The sequence below is a fragment of the Parambassis ranga genome, chromosome 14, assembly GCF_900634625.1.
Source record: "Parambassis ranga chromosome 14, fParRan2.1, whole genome shotgun sequence".
NCBI classification, from domain to species: Eukaryota; Metazoa; Chordata; class Actinopteri; family Ambassidae; genus Parambassis; species Parambassis ranga.
Window position 1 is genome coordinate 3215214 of NC_041034.1, and position 24568 is coordinate 3239781.

General features: G+C 43.7%; 1 protein-coding gene across 3 annotated transcripts; it reads right to left on the minus strand.

Annotated features, from left to right (window-relative positions):
- Window positions 1-5268: 5268 nt before the first annotated feature.
- On the minus strand, window positions 5269-24361 carry rabep1 (rabaptin, RAB GTPase binding effector protein 1). 3 transcript variants are annotated; one of them, XR_003671695.1, is made up of 20 exons: window positions 24225-24361; window positions 21997-22125; window positions 21582-21785; window positions 20759-20919; window positions 19461-19580; window positions 18293-18428; window positions 18035-18213; window positions 17834-17944; window positions 17103-17564; window positions 16265-16369; window positions 16064-16180; window positions 13943-14041; window positions 11947-12087; window positions 11044-11233; window positions 10895-10906; window positions 9744-9799; window positions 8321-8419; window positions 7816-7932; window positions 5620-5915; window positions 5269-5449 (listed from the first exon to the last, which is right to left on the minus strand). XR_003671695.1 is itself a non-coding variant. In XM_028420706.1 (19 exons), exons 1-19 carry the CDS (start codon window positions 24268-24270, stop codon window positions 5814-5816), a joined length of 2586 nt encoding a protein of 861 aa, XP_028276507.1. In that variant the 5' UTR covers window positions 24271-24361; the 3' UTR covers window positions 5269-5813. The 3 variants fall into 3 exon arrangements, 2 of the variants coding, with proteins under 2 accessions (XP_028276507.1, XP_028276508.1); XM_028420706.1 differs by having other exon boundaries at window positions 5269-5915; XM_028420707.1 differs by lacking the exon at window positions 10895-10906 and having other exon boundaries at window positions 5269-5915.
- Between the last annotated feature and the right edge of the window lie 207 nt (window positions 24362-24568).

Sequence of the window (24568 nt, forward strand, 5' to 3'; positions counted from 1 at the left end):
AAAAATATAAACGCAACACTTTTGTTTTTGCTCCCATGTTTCATGAGATGGACTTGAAGATCTAAACTTCATTCCAGATACACAATATTACCATTCCTCTCAAACATTGTTCACAAATCTGTCTAAATGTGTGATAGTGAGCACTTCTGCTTTGCTGAGATAATCCATCCCACCTCACAGGTGTGCCACATCAAGATGCTGATCTGACATCATGATTAGTGCACAGGTGTACCTCAAACTGCCCACAATAAAAGGCCACCCTGAAATGTGCATTTTGTTTCTGCTTTATTGGCGGTCTGGGGACTCAGAACCAGTCAGTATCTGGTGTGACCACCATTTGCCTCATGCAGTGCAACACATCTTCTTCGCATAGAGTTTATCAGATTGTCTATTGTGGCCTGTGGAATGTTGGTCCACTCCTCTTCAATGGCTGTGCGAAGTTGCTGGATATTAGTGGGAACTGGTGCACGCTGTCGTATACGCCGGTCAAGCACATCCCAAACATGTTCAATGGGTGACATGTCCGGTGAGTATGCTGGCCATGCAAGAACTGGGACATTTTCAGCTTCCAAGAATTGTGTACAGATCCTTGCAACATGGGGCCGTGCATTATCTTGCTGAAACATGAGGTGATGTTCATGGATGTATGGCACAACAATGGGCCTCAGGATCTCATCACGGTATCTCTGTGCATTCAAATGCCATCAATAAAATGCACCTGTGTTCTTCGTCCATAACAGATGCCTGCCCATACCATGACCCCACCACCACCATGGGCCACTCGATCCACAACATTGACATCAGCAAAGCGCTCACCCACACGACGCCACACACGCTGTCTGCCATCTGCCCTGAACAATGTAAACCGAGATTCATCCGTGAAGAGAACACCTCTCCAACGTGCTAGACGCCATCGAATGTGAGCATTTGCCCACTCAAGTCTGTTACGGCGACGATCTGGAGTCAGGTTAAGACCCCGATGAGGACGACGAGCATGCAGTTGAGCTTCCCTGAGACGGTTTCTGACAGTTTGTGCGGAAATTGTTTGGTTATGCAAACCAATTGTTTCAGCAGCTGTCTGAGTGGCTGGTCTCAGACGATCTCGGAGGTGAACCTGCTGGATGTGGAGGTCCTGGGCTGGTGTGGTTACTCGTGGTCTGCGGTTGTGAGGCCGGTTGGATGTACTGCCATATTCTCTGAAACGCCTTTGGAGACGGCTTATGGTGGAGAAATGAACATTCAATGCACAAGCAACAGATCTGGTTGACATTCCTGCTGTCAGCATGCCAATTGCACGCTCCCTCAATGCTTGTGGCATCTGTGGCATTTTGCTGTGAGACAAAACTGCACATTTCAGGGTGGCCTTTTATTGTGGGCAGTTTGAGGTACACCTGTGCACTAATCATGATGTCAGATCAGCATCTTGATGTGGCACACCTGTGAGGTGGGATGGATTATCTCAGCAAAGCAGAAGTGCTCACTATCACACATTTAGACAGATTTGTGAACAATGTTTGAGAGGAATGGTAATATTGTGTATCTGGAATGAAGTTTAGATCTTCAAGTCCATCTCATGAAACATGGGAGCAAAAACAAAAGTGTTGCGTTTATATTTTTGTGTGTAGAAAGGGGCATTTCCTAAAGATTTAAAATGCAAGTTTGATTGCTGCAGCTGAAGCATTGCTTTGAATTGCTGGAGAATCTGCAATCTGAATTTAATTTGCTGAAACACGGTTAAGAATTTAGAAAGATGAGGCTGTTATTTTGTTTGTGTTGTTGTTTTTAAATATTATGATGATATGAAACAGACACTGCTGAAGACAAGAACAGTATCTGACCTTAAAGAATAGCCTGTGAATAAACCATATGAAAGGTCTGAGGCTGGAATTATACTATAAGACTATAAGAAGCTCAGGCTGTGTGATTTGAATGTGGAAAAGTAGTATACAGCTGTAATATGACAAAGATTTAATGCTTAAAATGTGATAAAGACTACAAATATGGCTGCTTTGTATGTGTCTTGTGTGTCAGCCTGTCACCATGGTAACAGTTCTGCCTGCCTGCCTGTATCCATGACAACCTGAATGTTTATCAACTCTCTCTGTCCCCCTCCTAATGTGTTTTCCAATGTAAAAACACCCTCTAAACAACTGCTTCCTGTGTCCAAACCGAAGCCTTCAGACAAAAAATAAGGACACCGTGAGAATCACAAGAAGTTGCTCTACAACACGGTATAATTTTTATGTCTGTGATGTCAAAGATGTGGAGATGGCGGCGAGTTAGAAAACATGGCTGCTCTGCTTCTCTGTTTTTGGTTTTACATTATGTCTTAATGGAGGAATGACCGGCACTCTCCCCGAACAGCTGGCTATCAGTGCAAAACGGTTTGGTGTGGAGTTTTAAGAGTGACACCGTCAGAAAGCTGACGAGTGTTCCTTCGAACTGATATACAAATTATCCCAGTGAGATGGAAGGTGCAGGCCTGAGCGCAGGTTAGAGAGATTTGTTTTCAGCATCTCCTCAGCCTCTCTCCACTCTGAGTGATGACATCATCCACTCTGGCTCCCAACATTCCACCCAATACACACTAATGTTAAACTCAGAGGAGACCTCAAAAACCACTCCAACTTTGAGAGCCTGGTGTGCGGAAACGATTCGGAATTAGAAAATTCTGAATACAGGTTTGATAGAGCAGCATCTAATGAGCATTTTAAGACTAAAATGGAGTCTGTAGATTAAAATTTGTAGGAGGAGATACATTTGGCAGATGACCCTCGTAGAAGGGCTCTCTCATAGACATTCAATGTTAAATGGCTTTTGAATTTGTATTAATATTTTGAAAACAAAACATATTTGAACAAATCCGAATACTAGTTTGATTGCTGTAACATTATAATAAACGCATCACTGTGAGGATACACAGTGATTTTCACTCTCACTCTGTTAAACAGTCAGACAAGAGTCGGCTGAGAGTCCACATCTAAAGTGTCATTGTAGTGAGGAAGACCCTGAGGCACTCCAGCACAGGCTGGGGGTGACACATGAGAAACACCTGAATGTTTAGTGACACTCAGATCTCACACTGAGGGCAGCAACATTCCTTTCATAAAGTCCTACTACTAACAAACCCTGCTCTGATGGTGTGATGAGGAGAAAAGAGATGAAGACACACATTCAGTGGGCAGTACTTTATAGTAAATATCGTTTAAATGTATGCATCATTCAGCGTGCTGCTCATGCCTCAACATACGATGCCCTGTCGGAAAAACAACTCATTTTTTTTGTTGGACAGTTTGAAATTTGCTAACTTATGCTTGATATCACTTCTTCCAGCAAACATAAACATCAGTCTAATCGTAAAACAGATGATACATGAGACACCTCTGAAGGTAAAGCTGTGATTCATGACAGTCAAATCAGTGTGTGGAAGCTCAAACTGTGCACTCCAGTCAGTTTTAAGGGCTTAAATCAGATTAAATTAAAAAAAAATGGTTGGTAGGATGTTGTGTTCTGTCAAGAATGATTTATTACTTATGTTGAAGCAGTAAAATTACACATATCGCCACTTTAAAGAACATCTGTTAAGACATTTTCTGAGCCTTCATGTTCTAAAACATTTGATTTCATCAGATATTTTAAATTATTTATTTGTATTTATACCTCAGGTTAAGCAGCTTTTAGTGCACAGTTTGAGCATTTAGACCAAACAGCCACTCAATGTACATATTATTTTACAGATTATTCATTTAAAACAGTGAAACGATGCTCCACCCCACATTTACCCCACACAGGTAAAAATCATCACTGTGACAGCGACTGAAATCAAAATGAGACGGACATTAAATGTCGCGATAAAAAGAAGACACACCGAGCTGATGCAGTGATGAGACCTTCAGAGGGAATCAGAGCTCACACTGCTGCTTTCTGTCAGCCTGACATTCACACGTCTCACAGATATCACGAGGAAACAAAAACAGTGATCAGCTGGTCCATAAACTACACAAAGCTGCGCACACAGTGTGTGTGTGTGTGTGTGTCTCTCTCTCCACACTGTTTCAACATCCAGTCACTTCAGGGGAAATTATAATTGTCTCCTTGTGTCTCCTGGATTATTATCATTTGGGGCAAAGGTTCAGTTTCTACCTTGGATTATAGGTCTTCCAACCAATCAAATACAGCTCATCCTCACCAGGAAAACAACACCATCGATCAGTGTTTATGTAGTTTATCATTAAGTAAGATCTTCTGGTCATGGTGGGACTCGCCTCCTTGGTAAGTGTCTGTTTACATGTTGCTGATTGCTGCCAATTTCTCACCGGTTTCCATGTACACACATAGAAACAGGCGAACAGAACTAATGGTTTGAATTTCTTGCAAAATGTACAACAAGTACTGGAAAAGGCCTTCATGGCATCCTAGTCCTATGAAGAACCAGTAATGCTGGTGTTTATGTCTGTTAAACAGTGTGAAGAGCCTGCTGTTACAGAGGGAAGTGAAGACCTGACAGTCAGTTTTACTCTGGTTGTATCACCCACTTTCCACAGTCAGTTTTCATGCAACACTGTGAACACCTTTCAGGAAATGTGCGCTGCTAAAGTACACACACACACACACACACACTTCTTGCAGAGCGATCAGAGGAAAAGGTGTAAACACGTCGGGCTTGTGTCATATGATGTTTCTGAGGCTTTTTCCAAGATGTAAAGTCTGAAAAACTGCCTGAAAACGACGTCTTCAGACCACACTGCTGCTCACATGACACTGAATGTCAGATAAATACCGCTTATCTGATGGTGGGGGGGGGGGGGAGGCATGGTCAGTTTTTTTTTGTTTTTTTTAAATCCATCAGCAGCTTCACATTTAGTCTGCGGCCTGCTGTGCTCGTCCTTTAACCTTTAAAAGCTGCCCACTATAATTTAAGATCTTTAGATTTACATTAACAAAGTCAGTTCAAAAACAAAGCAATGAATTACAGGAGCAAGAGGTGTGTATTAAAACCATGATGTTCCAGCTGAACTGTAGTAGTGTGGAAAATAAAAGCCAAACATGACTACGGCTTCTTCTCTGTATTTCTGCAGCATTAAAAACAAACCTGTCTACAACAAAGCAGAGGATGTTAAAAGGAACGGAGGGTATTGCTCACGTTTGTGTTATGTTCCTTATCTTATATATATATATATATATATATATATATATATATATATATATATATATATATATATATATATATATATATATATATATATATATATATATATATATATATATATATATATATATTTTATGTGCAAGTATTTCCCATCCTTCGTCGTGTCTTTTGTTGATGACCAGAGCAGGGTGGAAACAAAACGAAAAACAGCCACACGAACGAACAAGAGCGTGGAAGCGATTATCAACCGCTTTGAGAAAGAAGAGAAGGAGGAAGAATGTGCATCCAATTCCTATTAACCTGTAGAGAAGAGATGAAAAGTGCTTTAAGGATGACAAACCTTTTTTTGTTTTTTTTTGGTTGAGCTAATACAGACAGTCATATCTACAGTAGAAATGAGACACAGACAGACCCACAGGGGAGACACACTTCCACTCCCTCCGTCCACAGTCACACATTTAGTTATTTACATTTTTTTTTTTAGTAGTGTTCTTCATTATTCTATCCACGGCGTGTTCCAAGACGTTACTGTACAGAAAAGGCTCCTCATGCTCATCCGAACTCTTCTCCACGGTGGTTATGGGGGAGGAGGAAGGGTCAGATCAATAATGTTATTAGGCCGGTGAAAGTAGAGAAAAAGAGGGGAATGGGACTGAAGTGGTAATCATGTCTCTGGAAGCTGGTTGATGTCAGTCAAGTTGGTGTCATTCAGGATTACTTTGATTCGATCCAGGGAGTCCGCCTGTCGTATTCGCTCCAGCTGCACCTGAGGAAGCAGACGCAGTGATTATTGATCAGCGCACACACACACACACACAGATGGAGGCTGCGCTAGTGTTTTACGACACAGTGTCGTGTATTGTGAGCGCAGCTGGAGCTGGTGCAGCCTCAGGCACGGGTCTGCACCATTGTCTTTTAGAGCAGCTGGTTCCGGAGGCTCGGCGACTGACTGATCATAGCTGCAGCCGGGAGATGACAGCTGTCACTGTGACTGTGTCGGGTCATGATCGGGGCTGTGGTGCCTTAAAGCAATGAAGCTAATGTACTTCTGTTGGTTAACTGGTCGTGCAGGGTGTCTCGCTCTGCTAACGCTAACTCTGTGAAGGCTTTACTGAGCATGTGCAATCTGTCAAGTCTGATCAGACAGCAAAACCAGGGGAAAGGAACCAGGAAGTGACAAGAGTAAGCAAACAAAAAGCTAAAGAGTCACATCAACATGGCTGCCAGGAGCAAAGAAACAGAAGTCCACACAATCCCTTTGTGTTGTGTGACTGCAGCTTTGTTTACACTTCGCTCTTCCTGTTTCCATCTTTGAGCATCAAACACAAGACTCCTCCCACCTGCTGGTGTGGAGGGTTATTTCCTCTCTCACAGGCACAGACTGAACGTCTTTGAGGTGTGTTCAAGTGCGACTTCTTGGCCCTGGTGGATAGATCTCAAAACGCCGTTTCCATGTTTACACCCCAAACGCAACTACATGCGCTCACTCCCACAAACAACAACAACAACAACAACAATGGAGTTTTGTGCACATGCCCGATGTATTCTTGTCTGTTTTTGGCATGTTTCTGTAGGAGTGTTACAGCGCCTCTAACAGGCCTGGCATATGTGCTACAGCGTTTTCTTCTAAAAACAAGACCGCATGGGTTAAACCCATTCACAGTAAAAACTATGGACAGAGCTTCCGTGACGTCACCCGTTTGTTTCTGAAGAGCTGTTCTGAGGCTCGGTGGGAGGTTCCAGGACGTTGATGACCGCCGCCATGTTGGCAGCATCACGTCCGCCAAAACTCCAAATATGGACAAAAAGGGGAGCACGAGCGGGGTTTAGGGGGGCGGGCGATCGTGGAAGCAGGAAACTCACGTTGTGATACGTCAACTGTCTGTCACTCAAGCGGCAACGCCCATAATTATGCGTAATTTTAAGTCAGAATACAATTGAAACGAGTGAGTTGTAAAAAAATTCACCCCCCCTACAATTGACACTAGAAGAGAACCTATCATCTGAGACCAGAGTGGTTTTTTGTACCAGGCTGTAAACATGTTTTTTTCTGCTGTGAAGTCAGCCATTTTAACATGGGAGTCTATGGGAAATTACTCGCTATTGGAGCCAGCCCCCAGCTGTTGCGGCGTGAATTACAAGTTTTGACACTTCCACATGGGCTTCAAGTCTGAGCCCCGAAGGTTGCCGCTTGGTTAAACCATAAACTGAATAGGTTCCTAGTTCAGATAGACATGTCAAGTCTTACACTAACACCGTTCTCACAGACTGTTCAATGAGGGGCGGTAGTGTATTTGTTGCATCCTAAGTGAAAAGCTCTACATGTTGCACCTCTACCTCAGGGCGAGCCTGTACAATGAAGCACCCCCTTAGCAAACTGTTCACATAAAGGAAGATCAATGCGTTTACTATTTGAGGTGAGAGAAGGCGACATAAAGGCTCGGGCTTCCTTTTTAAAAAGGGACTATTGATTCCAGCACAAATGCAGCAGGGCACCATATCCAGACACGTTCCAGCAGCTGTGCACACAACCACAGTAAATAATGAGCACTGAATGAATGCAAGTGTCACACCACCTCCCCTTAAAACTGGCTCTAGACTGGACAAACTGTGTGGTTACCACAAGTATATCGACGTTACGACATCACTATCCGGTCTCCTCGTACCTGAAGCGTCTGTGAAAGTTTGACAAAGTCCTTCTGAACCTGCTCGCTGACATCCAGCTCCGTCTGCAGCCGCTGGGCTTTGTCTCGCTCGTCGAGGACCTGACTTTCTAGTGCACTCTACGGTGGACACACAAACACAAATTTGTTCAGAAAAAAAAGAAGATCCAGCAGAGCAGATGTGAAGCTAATATTTCACAGAGTATATTTGCTGAATAATTTAAAAGGACGTGGCTGTACTTGTATAACTGAGAGATGTAATCTAACAAACCAGTTTAATTTTAAATTATACAGATATTCACCAAACTGCTGCCATGTTGTAGAAACATGAGGTGCTTGGGCGGACGAGAAGCTGAATAAGCTGCTACAGTAATATTCTGAGAGCTGTTACATAACAGCAGAGCTGGATATTATAATATTATTGATTATGTTCAATGGAGTGGTACTTTTTTGGGCCGAGCCTGGTGGGTTGGATCTACAGATAAACATGTGTGAGGCACACACAGACCTTTGCAGTGGTCAGCTCTTTGAGCTGATACTCCAGGCTGATCCTCAGGGCCTGGATGCTCTCCAGTGTTTCTATCTTCTGTGCTAAACTGCTCTGCAACTGCACAAAACAAGAGACACACACGTTATTAATGACAGAACACAAACGTTTGATGACTAGATTACACTAATTATATGCAGTGGTAGGACTGAAAATGAACTGGTCTTGCTTGACTCATCAGTGGCTTTTAACACAGACATCCTGCGTAGTCCTGATCTGAGTCCTACCATCCTGAGTGATCACACAATGCGTCATGGGCTAGGAGATAAGTCTGCATCTTGACTTGTCACAGGGGTACCCCAAGGCTTAGTGCTGGGCCCCCCTTCTCTTTGTTGTGTGTTTAATTGAAGGTAAATCAGACCTTCATCACCCAACAGGCCACCCAGAGCTCTTGGTACAGGTTATGCAACCCCAGCTGTTTTTCGTTTCAATGACCTACCGAGAGCGATCAGTGCAGGAGCACCCCTCTCTTCCGAGGATCCCTCCTCTTTTAATGAATCTTGTAATGGTCTCTATAATTGTCTAGCTTCATTTTTTTGGACAAAACCATTTTCTAGAAGTATAAACGTTAAGTGATTTCTGGCCACTGAAGAGACATCACGTCATTTTCAGTGGACGCCATTTTATGATGCTGACTTCTATCTCAGGCCACAGACTTAGGCTCCGTTCACACTGGAGAAAGTCATTCCAGCTAGAGTAGGATTGAGCCCAGACAGCCGGATTTTTAAGCTGGATGCGTTCAGACCTATTTTCAAATCTGGCTAGCACACAGTTGTGTCCGCACTCAATCCGGCTTCATCCAGCGTGTTTGCTGTTCTCCAAACCACTAGGTGGCGCCTCGTAATATGGCTAATAATGTGGCTAGCCGGATTCGCTCGCCACATTTGCATTCACACCTGAGCCACATTTGAGCCAATCCTGCTAGATCCACCTCTCGAGGGTGGATCCGGCAGGATTGAAATCAAACTGGATTCAGCCGGATTGGAGGTGTTCACACTCGGAAAAAAACACATCTGGATTGATCTGGATGCGGCCAAATCCTGCTTAAGCCACATTTTTTTCCCCAGTGTTAACGGGCCCTTATCAATCAGACCACGACACTCTGTCTATTCACTCTGACTTACAGTTTAGCACTCCTAAAACCAGGGCTAAGGAGAGAGATCCATCAAATCTGTTCCTCTGTGGATTCACCTCTGCCTGTGACTCCTTTCATGTAACAGTCATTTGATCCACATATTGATTTGTGCAGGGGCTTTAATGTAATAAGCAGGATAAGACACGTGACCTTCACTGACCACATAAGGGCCTTTCAGAGGACTACACGTCATCTATGAAACTGGTGACATACACTGTATAATACTGTATCATATTACAGTGTGTGTACCTGCTCCTTCTCAGCTTTTATCCGCTCCAGCTCCGTCTTCAGGCTGGAGAAAGACGCTGTGAGAAGGACAAGAAGAAGAAGAAGAAGACATCATTAGAGCATCACACGCTGCTCATCTGAATCTCAAAGCCTGGATATTCTCTGTGGAATTATTAAGCAGTCCCATGAAAGTTATGAATAATACAACAAAGCTGCTCTGGTGAGAGACGCTCTACGATTGTGTGTGTGTGTGTGTTTGGCTTATGTTAACGATGAGTGCTAAAAAGCCAACAGTCTTCAAATCAGTGATAAACAAAAAAAAAAAAAAACATGGAACCTTCAGCATTTAATAAGAAGACTGCCTCAATTGTCACTTTAAGTGTTGTACTGTATATTAACCCTTCAAACCTTTAAGTCTACAGTGCTCCAATACCAACAGCCAGCTAAAATCAGCTTTTTTTTTTTTTTTTTAAATCCATTTTGATCATGCATACATGCTACACATGTGTGTTACAGCTTTATTTTATTTAAAATTTTGATTTTGGACTAAAAAAAAAATGGCATATTTCCAAAACATCTCAGAGAGAAGTGATAAATAATTAATACAAAGAAAACATGCTGGAAAATGTTTTTTAAAAAACTGTAGTTGGCATATAAATCAATAATTTTTCATGTTGCTTAGGAACCAGAAACTTATTAAAAAATATTTGGGCACCAAAACTCTTATCAAATACCGAGCTAAGCTGACCAGTGAGCTCAAACTCTCCAATGAATCCTCTTAAGTTTCTTCTTCTTGGTTTATATGTATGAGAGCGCTACCATCTGTTCTATCAGTCACATGACAGTGTTTCTACAAACGTCTTATTTTATCTGTATGCTACAACTTTAAGGTACGATGTACTTGTTTTAGAATGACCTGAAAAAAGATGAGATGAGTTTTAATGCGACAGAATCTTCTATCAAACCCTGCCAGACGTACAGAACGTGCTATTGGAACATTTTTTTAAGCCGGACACACAGTGAGAGCTGCTCGAGACAGTTAAAAAACATATGAGGGAAAGCACCACGCTCGCTATGATCATTAGTCTGGCAGCTACTGAGTGCAGTTAACACACACACACACACACACACTCGGGTGGTTACAGTGAGCTCGTTCAAAATGTTCATCGTACCTTCCAGGATGTCTGAGTGACAGTGATCAATGGAAGGAAAAAAAACAAAAGCAGAAGAGAATTGAGAAGAATGAAAGAAAGTTTCGCTAAAAATGATTAATGACTGAAGATATCTCCCCTATGGCTGATCAGTGGTAAGTCCATCTCACCTATTTCCTCCTTACAGCCTTCGATCTCCAGCTGCAGCGTGTCCTCCAGGTTCTCCTTCAGACACTGCTCCGCCTGGATCTGCTCCTTCAGGAAAAGGATCTCCGCCTTCAGCTTCTCCTCCATGTGATCGGCAGACGTCCGCAACGCCACCAAGTCTTCACGGAACCGCAACACCAGCCCCTGCAGCTCCTGCAGAAGAACGAAAACACATCACAGGCATCAGTGATCGTTAAATCTAATAAATTATTATTAAGGATTATTTATAAAGGATGCACACACACAACATGCCCCAGCTCACACAGCCCAGTCCTTTTCTCCTCACTGCCAGAGAAGAGGCTGACAGTGTGGGAGGAGGTGTATGAATGAGGGGGTTTAACAGATATATGCTGAGTGTTTGTCAGGTTAAATGATCAGTGAAAATGAGCTGCTGAAGCCACAGAGGCACAGAATGAGCTGTCCACTTCACTGCAGGGATTATGTTGTAGAACGTGGTGTCAGCTTTTCCGCTCTCTGCGGCGCTGCTACTGCTGTGACAGATTTTAAAACGAGCAGCAGACTTCACCAGCAAAGCAACGGCGATCTTTTGCTGGGTCAGATCCATCTTGCCAGCCTTCAGACTACATTCTCACAGTCACACCACATGTGGTGTTGACCGATCAGCGTCCCGTGAGGAAGATGTGATGACGATCTTTGGTATCAAACCATCTGACACACGGCAGCTTAGTGGTACGCATTCTAACCTAACATCTTATCCACATGTTCTCACATGTTCTCCTGAATAAAAAGACCTCACATGCAATAAATAATCACCACACGCTCTCCATGCCTGCTTGCAGCGTCGCATTTTAATTGGCTTCAAAACAACATTTTGGTTTGAAAGACATGATTTAAGCCTCCCATACTTGCACAGTGTTGGGCATCTGGAAGTCCTCTTGTTGCTGTAGTTCTACATGCAGCCGGTGTTTTCCCTGCAGGCTCTCGTTGTCTCTCTGTAGTCTGCTTAGCTCATCTGCCACCTGCTCCCTTGACTTCACCAGCACCGCCTGAGACAAACAAACAAACAAACACACCAAAAATCACCCCGCCGTCCTGTCACGTGTCAGCTCGCCCTGCTGATTTCTGAAGAGGTGAGACTTTAAGCCTGAATGTATGACAGCAGAATCATTCTTCAGATCAAAGCAATGTGAAGCCAAAAAGCTTTTCAAAAGACTTTCAAGTCTTACTGATGAATGTGCTCAAGCAGCTTGCAGCGACACATTCGTTACTGAGATGTATTTTTTTTTTCCATCTCATGTACTTCCCGTTTTAATTTTTTGGGTGATGATAATGCAGAAATTGACCTCTTTACCTCGTGTTGTTGTCACAGGTTCAAGTTTTTGTAGAGCAAATTATGCAGCCAAGAGAATCAACAACTGAATTAATAACTCAAGTATGTGGGAGTTTGGAACTAGTTGTCTGTAATCAGGACATTTTATCTACTGGTTGGTCCATCAAATGTCAGAATACATTGCTATGACAATAATTCAAACATCTATCATTAGATTGCAGCATAAAGCTGCACTCTGTCCACTTACTTTTGGTCACATAGTGTATGTCTGGGTTAAAAAACAAGCAATTTTGGGCAGAAGATACTAATATACTAACACATGTAGAAAAACACAGTCATTACTGTCAATGAGTCTGTGTAATAATAATAACGTCACGCCCTTCTCAACACAGTAGTGATGAGAGTGAGGGTCTGACAGTTAATGTCCTGGAATTCAATTCAGTTTTATTTTTATAACACATATTACAATCAGAAATTGTCTCAAAGCGCTTCACAGGAACCCCCTTAAGAGCACTGTGGCAAGGAAAAACTCCCTTTAAGAGAAAGAAACCTTGAGCAGGACCCGTCAACTTAAGGGGGAACCAGTCCTGCTGCTAGTCAGAGAGGATGAAGGAGAGAGAGAGAGAGGGAGGATGAAGGAGAGAGAGAGAGAGAGAAAGAGAGAGAGAGAGAGAGAGAGAGAGGAGAGAGAGAGAGAGAGAGAGAGGAGAGAGGAGAGAGGAGAGTGGATGAAGGAGAGAAGGAGAGAAAGAGAGAGAGAGGATGAAGGAGAGAGAGAGGGGAGAGAGGAGAGAGAGGAGAGAGAGAGAGAGAGGATGAAGGAGAGAAGGAGAGAGAGAGAGGATGAAGGAGAGAGAGAGGGAGAGAGAGAGGAGAGGAGAGAGAGAGAGAGAGAAGAGCGAGAGAGAGAGAGAATGAAGGAGAGAGAGAGAGAGAGAGAGAGAGAGGGGATGAAGGAGAGAGAGAGAGAGAGGATGAAGGAGAGAGAGAGAGAGAGAGAGAGAGAGAGAGAGGAGAGAGAGAGAGAGGATGAAGGAGAGAGAGAGGGGAGAGAGAGAGGAGAGAGAGAGAGAGAAGAGCGAGAGAGAGAGAGAATGAAGGAGAGAGAGAGAGAGAGAGAAGAGCGAGAGAGAGAGAGAATGAAAGGAGAGAGAGAGAGAGAGGATGAAGGAGAGAGAGAGAGAGAGAGAAGAGCGAGAGAGAGAGAGAGAAGGAGAGAAAGAGAGAGAGAGAGGATGAAGGAGAGAGAGAGAGAGAGAGAAGAGCGAGAGAGAGAGAGGATGAAGGAGAGAGAGAGAGAGAGAGGATGAAGGAGAGAGAGAGAGAGAGGATGAAGGAGAGAGAGAGAGAGAGAGAGGAGAGAGAGCGAGAGGATGAAGGAGAGAGAGAAGAGCGAGAGAGAGAGAGGATGAAGGAGAGAGAGAGAGAGAGAGAGAGAGAGAGGAGAGAGTCAATCAGCAGTTATCAAAGAGACAAACTGATGTGCTCCCACAGACGGTGTGATATCGGTGAGAAGCCGAGATCCAGACACAGCTGGCCATGCGGGACCAACAAATGAACGTGCTGCTCACCATCTGTTCCTGCGTGTTCCTCTTAGCGTCACTGAAGGCCTGCTGTAGTGTGCTGAGCAGCGCTTCTGACTCCTGGACTCTCTGCATGAGGGCAGACACCTGCAACACACACACACACACACACACACACACACTCATCAGGAAGACAAAAGAAAAACACTTTGGGACAGCTTGTGTTTGTGCAATGTGAACATTTACATCTAAAAGGATGATATCAATAAAAACTAAAGAGTCCGAATGCTGCCTCGACCACAGACTGCAGCTTTTTACAAGTACGTTCACACTGTGGGCAGAAGGTGGGCTGTTATATTTTATGACTGAAGGAGCATTGTGAAGAGTGTATCCGGGCGTGCAGAGAGTTTGGCAGCTCGCTTCGGCGATTTGCTCTGCTGGTGGACTGCTCTGCTCATGGGAGCGAAGTAAGACGAGGAAGAATCCATTATCACACATTAGCGGTTTATTAGCCACTAATAACAATGGAAGGCCAATCACATCAGCTCCTCTTATCGCACTTAAAAGCAGCCTGCTTCCCACCACGATGCAGGAAGAGCTTTTCCTGGAAGGAAGCTGCAGTGCAACACAGAAGAAACTACACGTACGTATCTGCCAGGGTCAATGATGTCTCTTTTTATCCAACAGTTTCTGAACTGTAAACACTACAGATCCCCTCCAGACATGTTTTTCTTTAACATGAACCTTTCTACACCTTCCTAAAATGTGGCAGATCTACACCGACTTCATAGATTATATACATAATATTTTATTTGAGGAAAAAAAATCATTAAAATAAATTGAACGATAAGCAAAGGTAGGAGATTCCACCATTATTTGTGGCCTTTGGCTAAAAACGCACCAAGAACACATGAATTAAAACCAAAACTGAGACTGCATGGAAGTCCAGTGATAATCACATCTGCCCGATTTGTTGTTAAAAATACATATAAGACAAAGAAATACACATTGAGACTTCGAGAAAAGAAGGAAGCCTGTAGAGACGGATCTCCTGAGAACGTATGGAGCGTCTCCCACATAGAAAGTACTATAATAACAAGTGCAGTGTGTGCTGTGCTGGTGGTGTCCACAAGGGAGTGTTATTATGATCTTATGTAAGCGTTCTGCAGTCTGTCCGACATGGTTGCAGTCACTTTTTAATTACGCTGTTTCCAAAGATGACACAATTAGTCAGTTAGTCTGTTTTAATTAATCAATCAACGAGTACCGCGAGAATGATCTGAAGGCGTCGCTGCAGGCTTTCATCATCTCTAACAGGTACTTTTCTGGTCATTTCTGCTCTCGCTGGTGTGAAGCTGAAGTCATTACATGAACAGTCATCACTCTGCTCATCATCACACCCACTGGGCGGCTGAATAAAAGACGCCTTAAGGCGCCCAGTTTTGTCAGGGCTGCTGGAAAGATAATGACTCATGCTGCTGTTGCCCTGGTAACCCGCTGCTGTTGTGAACAAATTAGTGATGTGGATGGACATTTGTGTGTGTGTGTGTGTGATGTGAGGACACAACAGAACAAGTAGCTAAAAGAGCGCCTGCATCTGTGTGGTAAGATTTAATCCATGTGTGTTTTTAAATCAGCCACTGTCATTAGACATCGGTGCACTGATGTGCTTTGATGACCACATTCCAGCACTGTCCGTCCCAATTTCCCATTTGAACATTTTTGTTCAGCCACGAGGGAACACTCACGGCCATACTGCTAACGTGAACTGCTAAGAGCTAATTCAGCATACTTTTGATCAGACATCTACCCATGCTGTAGACCTGCCCGGCCTGTATTTGGACAGAGGGACTGCCCAAAAACCAAGTCAGCAGAGTTGGGTCCACTCTCACATCTCTCTCTCTCTCTCTCTTGGCACATTCATCTCTCTTCGCCTTTTCTATGGAAGTCAATGTGGTCCTTGCAAAAACATAGTTCCCCACCCCTGCTTTTTATCGTGCTAATGTGTCAATACATCGATCTGCGCCTCCTCTGAACCTCCTTCGTGTGGAGGAGCATGAAAAATGACTAAAATAAGACTAAATTATCACTACACGACTGAAAGGACTCATCATGATCACCTCCTGATTATTGCTTATCCAGTTATAAATACGGTCATTGTCTTCATACCTTAGCAGCAGTTTCCTCATTGCCCACTTTGACTGAATCTTCCAAATTCTGCTTCTCAGTCATCGTCCTCTCTAGCTGGTCGTTGGCCTGACGTAGCATCACCTGCAGCTTCTTCACCTAAAAGGACAATGTGATGGAGAATTTTTTTTGTTGATCCACTAAGACAGAGGGCATCTTAAGCTTTTACAGCGATGCACAAACCTGATCTCGTGTCTCGGCCTCCTGTCCTTGGATGGCCTGTAGCTGCTTCTCGTAGTTGGAGCACATGTCGCAGCGGCGGCCGAGCTTCCTGCCGGCGTTTTTCAACTGGTGACACACCAACAAGAAAACCTAACATTATACTAATGTACAAAAACAAAAACACTGGGCGACCGTAATTGAATTGTGCTACCTGAACTGACTGCTGTTTCCTATATTAACTTGTTGCACAGGAACAAACACCTGCAGGGGTCTATGTATTTTCAGCGGTGTGGCTGCAAACTGAAGAATGGTGTGTGCCAAAAAAAAAGACACTGTCACCAGTTCTCATTATAGCATGCAGCCAGCTGTCAGAGTCCCACTATAAATGACCATTTCTGCAGAGGACACGATCGGCTTTTAACCTGCAGCTGCATCGTCCAATTAGTTTTTTTGTGCTTAAATGGCAGCTTGGCTGAACACACAGACCTTCAGCAGTATGGCCAATATTCTCCTGTTCCTCCAACATCATTTTCCTTCTCTGTCACTGCAGCCAGTAATACCTCACTATGGAGGTTAAACACTCATATAGACCTGCTGATGAACTGTAAGAGGGAGAGGCGAGCTTAATGTTAGCAAATCTAAAAACATGCTAATACACTAGAAGACTGTGAGACTGGTAATCTCCTCCTCTGAGGTTACGATGCCACTTGTATTTCCAGGAAGTAATAACCCTGAAACTGCAGTCAAATTGAGACCCACCCTGTAAGGCTGTAAAATATAATATCCTGTCATAACCATTAACTGCAGTGAAGCACATTTAACTGCTGCAGGCTCTGAAAGCCATTCTCTTGTGATGCACCTCTTGCTGCAGCAGGTTCCACTCGCTGTCGCTGACGAGTCGGTAGCCTGTTGGCGGTAAGTAGGCGGTGTCAGGGGCGTGAGAGATGCTGGACAGCAGCGACGCCGTCTCCTCCTGCTCCGGCGTCATGGCTTTGATCGCCTTCTCCTGGTCTTTAGTCAGCAGGAAGTGACTCCCCGTCAGCTTGATGGAGCTGATGGATGTAGTCTCGCCGAAACTACTGTCCGTCACGCCGCAGTCGGCCCCCACCAGGGGCCCAAAGTCCGACTCGTCCAAGTGGCTGGCTGACTTGGCTTTGTGGTTCTGCCCGCCGAGGCCCTGCTGCGCGGACAGCGAGGAGCCGAGGCTGTCCGTCGACTGAACTCGCCGCAGGTTTTCCTTGTAGGGGTCCATGGCGCCGCCCGCCACTACCTCAGTGTCTAAAGAGTGCATGGAGCCGTGGGCGCTGTGGTTTGCATGGGGCTGAAAGAGGTGGGAAAAAAAGACACTATGAAGATTTGTCACCTTTACAACTTTCATGTGAGACAAACACAGGCACATCTTTTTAATGATTTATATTTTAAACTACACTTCGAATCGTCATGTTTTCCAGTTTCCGACTGGTAGACGCACACAAGGGCAAAAGTGAAGGTTGAGATCACATTACTCAGAGGGAACACAATATGAGGTAATCTGAAAGCCGGCTGCTCTGCGCCCTCTGGGGGACGTATCGGATTACACAATGCTCGTACCTCCTCCACACTCAGCCCGAGGAACAGGTCCTCCATAGGCTCTGTGTTGTCTCCACCGTCCTCCTCGTGCAGGTCCTTCACTTGACTCAGCCTCTCCTTTTCATCGTCCTCCTTAGATAGCAAAAAGATTTATCATTTTAAACTCTCAGATTATTCCTCTTGTGATATTGTGAGTGTTGGTGGAGATGTGTTGCACCGTACCTGGTCTTTCTTCTTCATCTCTTCCACCTGGCGGAGCTGTTCCGACGACAGCACGCTCTCTATCCTCTGCATGTCCCTCATGAGGAGGCGCTGGGACTCCAGGAACTGGTCGTTTGCTCGCTGCCAGGTATGCTTCAGCTGGTTGTGCTGCTGTCTTTCCAACTCCAGTTTATGACAGACTGAAACAAGAGTAGACAAGAGCACAAGGCTACTACATCTGGCCTGACAGGTTTGTATTGAAGAAGCTTTATAAAGTACCATCATGAAGCTCCTTCCGCAGCTTCTCAGCATCCTCCTGCAGGACAGACTTCTGGGTGTTCAGCACAGCCACGTACATCTCCAGGTCCGTACGACACGACTTCTCAGCCTCAAGAACATGATTGAGCTCTTTGACCTGTGACAAAAAAACTCTGGTTTACTCGTTTGTCCAGCACAGACAGGAACCCCAATGACAGCCATCCATCCATCATCCATCCATCATCCATCCATCATCCATCCATCATCCATCATCCATCCATCCATCCATCCATCCATCCATCATCCATCATCCATCATCCATCATCCATCATCCATCCATCATCCATCCATCATCCATCATCCATCATCCATCATCCATCATCCATCATCCATCCATCCATCATCCATCCCTGGACAGGTCGCCAGTCCATTGCAGGGCAACATAGAAACAGACAACCATCCACACGCACACCTACGGGCAATTTAGAGCGACCAATCGACCCAAACAAACAATCTTTAGAACGTGGTACCTGGAGAGAACCCACACAGGCACAGGGAGAACGTGCCCAATGACAGCTATTAGCTCCAAATAGAACATTAAAGCATTTGTGTCTTGTGTGTGTGTGTGTGAATACAATTATTCTGAGAAAAAACGTAATGTCCTGAGAAATAATTCCCATAAAGTAAAAGCATGTTAGTATCGAGCCGTAAAAGACACATCAGTGAGAAATACAGCTGGCTGAAATGACAAAAGGTAAGACGCTGCAAAGCTGTGTGAGTCTCTGGGTTCTTCAGTATGAATATCACTGTACAAATACAGTCATACCATAACCACGGCTTCTTTTATCTATGAAAACTGCAACTGCCATCTTTAAACGGTCACTTTTGCTTCTGATACACACCTTTACTTTTGAAACAGGTTGCACTTTTGGGAAATACATGAACGCTTAGATGCACAAAATGAAGATAATGTATATAATAATGTATATATGTAATGTAGGCTCCTCTTGGTTTCACATAAAGTTGCTTAAAATTCAGAATATTCATCATTACCATAATATGCCATAAATAATCTACCTGTGCATAAAAATGTGGAAGTGCTTCCAACATAATGAACCAGTTTACATTCAGTGTATGTAGTGAGAGCAGCCACATCACGCTCAGGCAGCAGCATCAGTGCCAAACTAACCTTGGAGGCCTCCAGCTCCTTCACCCTCTCCTCGGCTGTGGTAAGCTTGGCCTTCAGGGCTGCAATCTCCTGCTCCATGGGCATGACCACTGAACGCAGCTTCTCTGCGTCCTCCTGGGCCTTCAAACGGGTTTCACAAACATACTTGTTAAAAGTGCATATAACTAAACAGCTACACAGTTTCGAGTTTATGTTCTTTTCGTTTCATTTTAAAAACCACAAAAAAAATACTCACAAACATTTTTGAGCGCCACAGATATTTCTCTTCTACATTTAAATCGTCACAACCCTTTACTAGGCGAATGTTTCACAGTGTTCTGCAGATTAATTCTATAATTAACCATAATTCCACACTCTTTGAAGCCGAGCTGCATTTCTCTCATTGTTTAAGCGTCCCCCTTAATCTCGTGTCACCTCCTCTTTGCTCTGGGTAAATCATCTGCAGTACAGTTGCAGAGTTATTGCCATGTGACTGCTGGTCACATGTGACTCAGTCATGGCTTCCTAGCTGCACAGCTGAGTGCAGAATGTTTTGTTTTATAGAATCTTTTTAGTGTAAACTCTTTGCTTTAACTACAAATATTTAATTCAGACATGCAAAACAACAAGTTTTTCCAAATATTAGATTTGCAATGTTGAACATCTGGAAGCTTTTAGCTACTGTAAGCTGATCACTTTTGGTGATTTACTAAAGAAAACATGTTTATTCTGATGCATATAAGAGGTTGAACTTGGCTTTGACTAGATATTATGCTTGCAGGTCTTGTATCATCTCCATCTGCAAAACCTGTGGTTTAGTTAACCTTCCTCCACAGTCCAATTTTTAGGTGATGGAGGTGTGGGAGGAGGCCAACAGTCCTCTCCTCTACAGCCCTCACATCGCACTGTATTTACTAACCAGTGCCAGCTTTCAAAGCCATCCAATCAAAGATGTGATGTAAGTCCCTGTTGTAATCAAACTACACCCACAGCTTTACTGAGGAACACATGTTACAGATGTTAATAGCACACTACAGGGAATATTTGTCACTTTGGATCCAGTCAGTGTTCAGTGTGCGGATTATACAAGAATCAATGGCAAACAGAAAAAATCCTCAAAATTAGAATGATGGATTTTTGGCTTTTTTGGTCTGTGCAACAAGGCATTGGTCAACATGCAGTAAGCGGTCCAGCTGGCTCAAGCATCTGGTACATTGTGATCTGTTCCCTGGGATTCATGTCATTTCTCTTTTATCATTGTACTTTCACAAGCGTGCATATTTTAAACACACACACACACACAAACAGGACACACCGACCTTTTTCATCTCATCCTCCAGGTTCTCCTCCTCCTGACCCTCGGTGAGTCGGCGTCTCAGCTCGCCTAATTCCCTCTCCACGGACTCACGATACTGATTCCACTGGGCTCGCTCCTGCTCCAGGCGCTGGTGGAACTGGACCTCATACTCACACACTGTATCTGTGCAATAAGTGGAAAAAAAAAGTTGGTTTTATCACATCAAACATTCAAAATGACTGAAAGTGTCACTAAAAAAAACTGAAAATCTGCATTTTTAAGCCAGATTCAAGAGATTCAGGGTATTTCTTTATGAGAAATCATAATGGTTTGACCTCTTTACAACATATTCGAACTGATCCACTTCCAAAAAAATCAGTTTTTATTTATTTATTTTTGTGCCCCAAAAATACAATCATGCCTCATTGTATGATATCATTTCAAGACAGTGATCGCACACACTGTACTGCTGTGATGTTTAAATAGAAAAACAGATGGAAGACAATGTTATCAACTGGCATCATCCATCAGCACCGCTGCAGCCGAACAATAAACACCATATTTCTCTCTGGAGTCAAACAGCCTAAAATGGCTTGGAGGATAAAGGCAGATAATGACACGGTCCTCCTGACACTCACAAGAGACACGCTGACATGTCACAGCAGGAAAACCACAGCTGTAAATAAAATGAATGATGGCTGAGATTCAGCTTCAGTTTCCAGCCAAATGTGGAGGAAATATGTAGAAAATCAGCCCATTTTTCTATTTATTACTGCTCAGAGACACTAACTCTCACAGCCAACGTCATTAAACCACAGAAGAAGAATATGGGGGGGGGACTGTACCTTTCATGATGGCCTGCAATGAGGCCACCTCCTCCTGCCACTGGCTGCGGACCTGGTCAATGGCCTCCTGCTTGGTGTTTTCCGACACCGTGGCCACCGCTTTGATGGTCTCGATATCAGCCCGGGCCTGAGCCAGCTGATTCTGAATGGAACTCAGCTCAGACTGGGCATCGTCCAGCGCTGCAGTCTGCCTCTTCAGTTCCTCTGTGGTGGGACGACATGGATTAAATATGACATGAATGATGAAGAGAACATAGGGGGGGGGGAAATGCAGAGACTGCTGCCAAGAGCACCATACGGTGAGGAGAAGATAAACAGAGAGCCACGCTCATTGTTGTAACATGTCCTCAGATCTCCATTATTCATACACACTCTTTATGTTCCTCCTGTTAATGATCTATGATGACTCTCATACCTTCCTTGGACAGGTACAGCTCTTTAAACTTGGCCCGCTTCTGGTTGAACTCGGCCTCCAGCTGCTGTTTGAGTTTGATGAACTCAGCCCTCTCCTGCTCCAGAGCTGCCACCCGCTGCTGGAGCACCTCTGGATGAAGAAGCAAACAAGATAACAATTACACATGAGCGTAATACATAAAATGATCATAGGAACCTACAGGAACCTTACATTTATTCAGTCATGCTTAAATGCTTCTTCTTTCCTGTGCCGCTATCACCTTGCAAACTGCAAAATCTACATCCTGTGACCTCTTGACTGTACTTAAGAGTTTGTTATTTTTGCATAAACCTAAAACTTTATCTCTCCAAAAAAAGCTGACATCACATATCCTAAGTCCATATTATATGATAAAGTCATGATAAAAGACAGCCCTAAAATTCCTAACTGACCTTAAAATTCCCCTAATCACTAGTTTTTCCACCAACAGCAGCTCACACCTGACTTATCTCATCTTTTATTTAAAAACAGCACACTACTGAAGAGAGAGGAAGAGAGAGAGGTGAAGAAACGCAGACAGATAAATGGAAACATTTACGAGCAGCCGAGCACTTCAGTTTAACTCTTAATGTGATCATGTGACCGCTGAACAAACGCTACAGAAATTCCAGCACCGCACATTCACATTGACCGATGGTGTGTTTTACAATAATACATGTTAAGCTCATTTGCTCATTCATAACTTACTTAAACTTAAGACAACGGCATGCTTTACTTCCCTAACCCTACCATACTTCAACAAGCCTGTGCTGCTCTGGTGTTTTAAAAAAACAAAAAAACACTCAATGACTCAGGTGAGTGAAGCACAAACATCACATGACATAGGCAGTAATTAACAAATACACAACTGACAACAGCTCGATCACAGAGGGCAGGGCTCCCTTTCTCTGCTGCAGAAGTGTGGTTACATTTCATATCCGTCAGCAGACAACAGACACGCCAAATAAGAGTGGTCTAAAGTAAAAAGTATGACTGTGATTGGGTCAATAACTAGCTTTAGATCGCCTTTTGGAGGCCTTAACATGCCCCGAAACCATTCGCCATTACAAAGAAACTCGCTCTATTTTCTGCAGTACCACCAACATACTTCATGCAATGTGGACAAAATCTTACAGTACTGCTATGGACCCAAGTCCGAACAGATATATATATATATGCTAATCGGATAATCACAGCGCCACCTACTGGCAGCAGGACATTTCAGTTGTAAACATGTGTTTGTTGTACGTCTCTGGAAATGAGAGGAGAGGGGACAGCGATGGCCCCATGGATCGCAAGGAAACATATATATCATAATAAAAAAAATATTATATTTATTATAATATTGTTTGGAGAATCAATACAAGAACATAGAACAATATTAATATTTTCTTGCACTGCTAGTTATATCTTACATATATAAAAGGAGTTGTGATAAATGTCTGTCATTAAAACACTGTTTATAAGCATTGTTTACACTAACTTTGTTGCTAAAGCTGCTAATTATTAATAATTACATATAAGAACACTAATCTACATTCATTGGTAAAAATCTGAAGCTGTGACAGACGAGTGTCTTACAAAATAAAATCCCACATGATTAAAAAAAATTCATTCATTTAAGGCTTAAAGCAAACATTTCTTGTAGGACCCTGGGTTGGTCCCCAAACCCCGGTTTGAGAACCAGAGGAAAAGCCTCCTGCAGAATACATCACTGTCCTGTCCTGATGTCCAGCCTCCAGAGTGTGCAGGCAAGAGACAGCACACACGCAGTACCGGACTGATAAGACCCATATGACCCGTGTTAATGACTGTCACTGCTGGGCCGGGCTAACTGAGGCCAGAGCCGACCCAGGGATCATATTAGTCAGACTAGCTTAATAAGCTACAGGCTAACCAGCTGGGTAGTAGTAGTAGTGACAGTGGGAAACAGAAAACAACGTTAGCTGGGTTGTGTTCATGTGTAATACGTAGTTCCTGCTCACAATACACTGCCTCAAATTACACAGCAAATTGGATCAGATCGAAATCCCTAAATATGCCAAGTGCGTAGTGTTAAATGATCAATATGAGCCAGTGACAGCCAGTGACACGTCGTCCTGATGATGCTAACTAGCTAATGTTGTCAAGGATGCAGAGGCCGCTGCATTCGGAGCTCTCAGCCTTCCAACACTCCCACACTAAAAATGCTACAAACGCAAGAAATTTACCGTCATGTTGGGACGACAGAGGGGATCCCGAGGCCTCCGAGGCCATGGTTTCCTGCGGGGGGCTGAAGCAATTACCAGAGCGGTGGGATAAGAGCTAGGAGTGTCCAAGAAAACAGGCTAACATCACCAACTAGAGGTAAGCTAGCAAAGGGGGAAAGGGTGCGCTTTCCGGCTCGAATTTCAAAATAAAATCCAAATATTAGCGTTAGAGTGACAACCGTTCCGAGTTGCATCGTATACCAATGTAATAAGACTGATTTGAACAAAAATACACTCAACTGCACCTTTTTAGGCGATTTGAGCATCTAATAAAAGCGTCAAGCATTTTTAAATAATTTCGCACT

What these genes read in the sequence shown, in the direction of transcription:
- rabep1 (XM_028420706.1), bottom strand. Translation starts at nt 24,270, where the DNA reads ATGGCCTCGGAGGCCTCGGGATCCCCTCTGTCGTCCCAACATGACG. An exon ending in ATTGCAGGCCATCATGAAAG is followed by an intron (nt 20,920 to 21,581) that starts GTACAGTCCCCC and finishes CTTATTGCACAG; the next exon opens with ATACAGTGTGTGAGTATGAG. An exon ending in ATGAGGAAACTGCTGCTAAG is followed by an intron (nt 14,042 to 16,063) that starts GTATGAAGACAA and finishes TGTGTGTTGCAG; the next exon opens with GTGTCTGCCCTCATGCAGAG.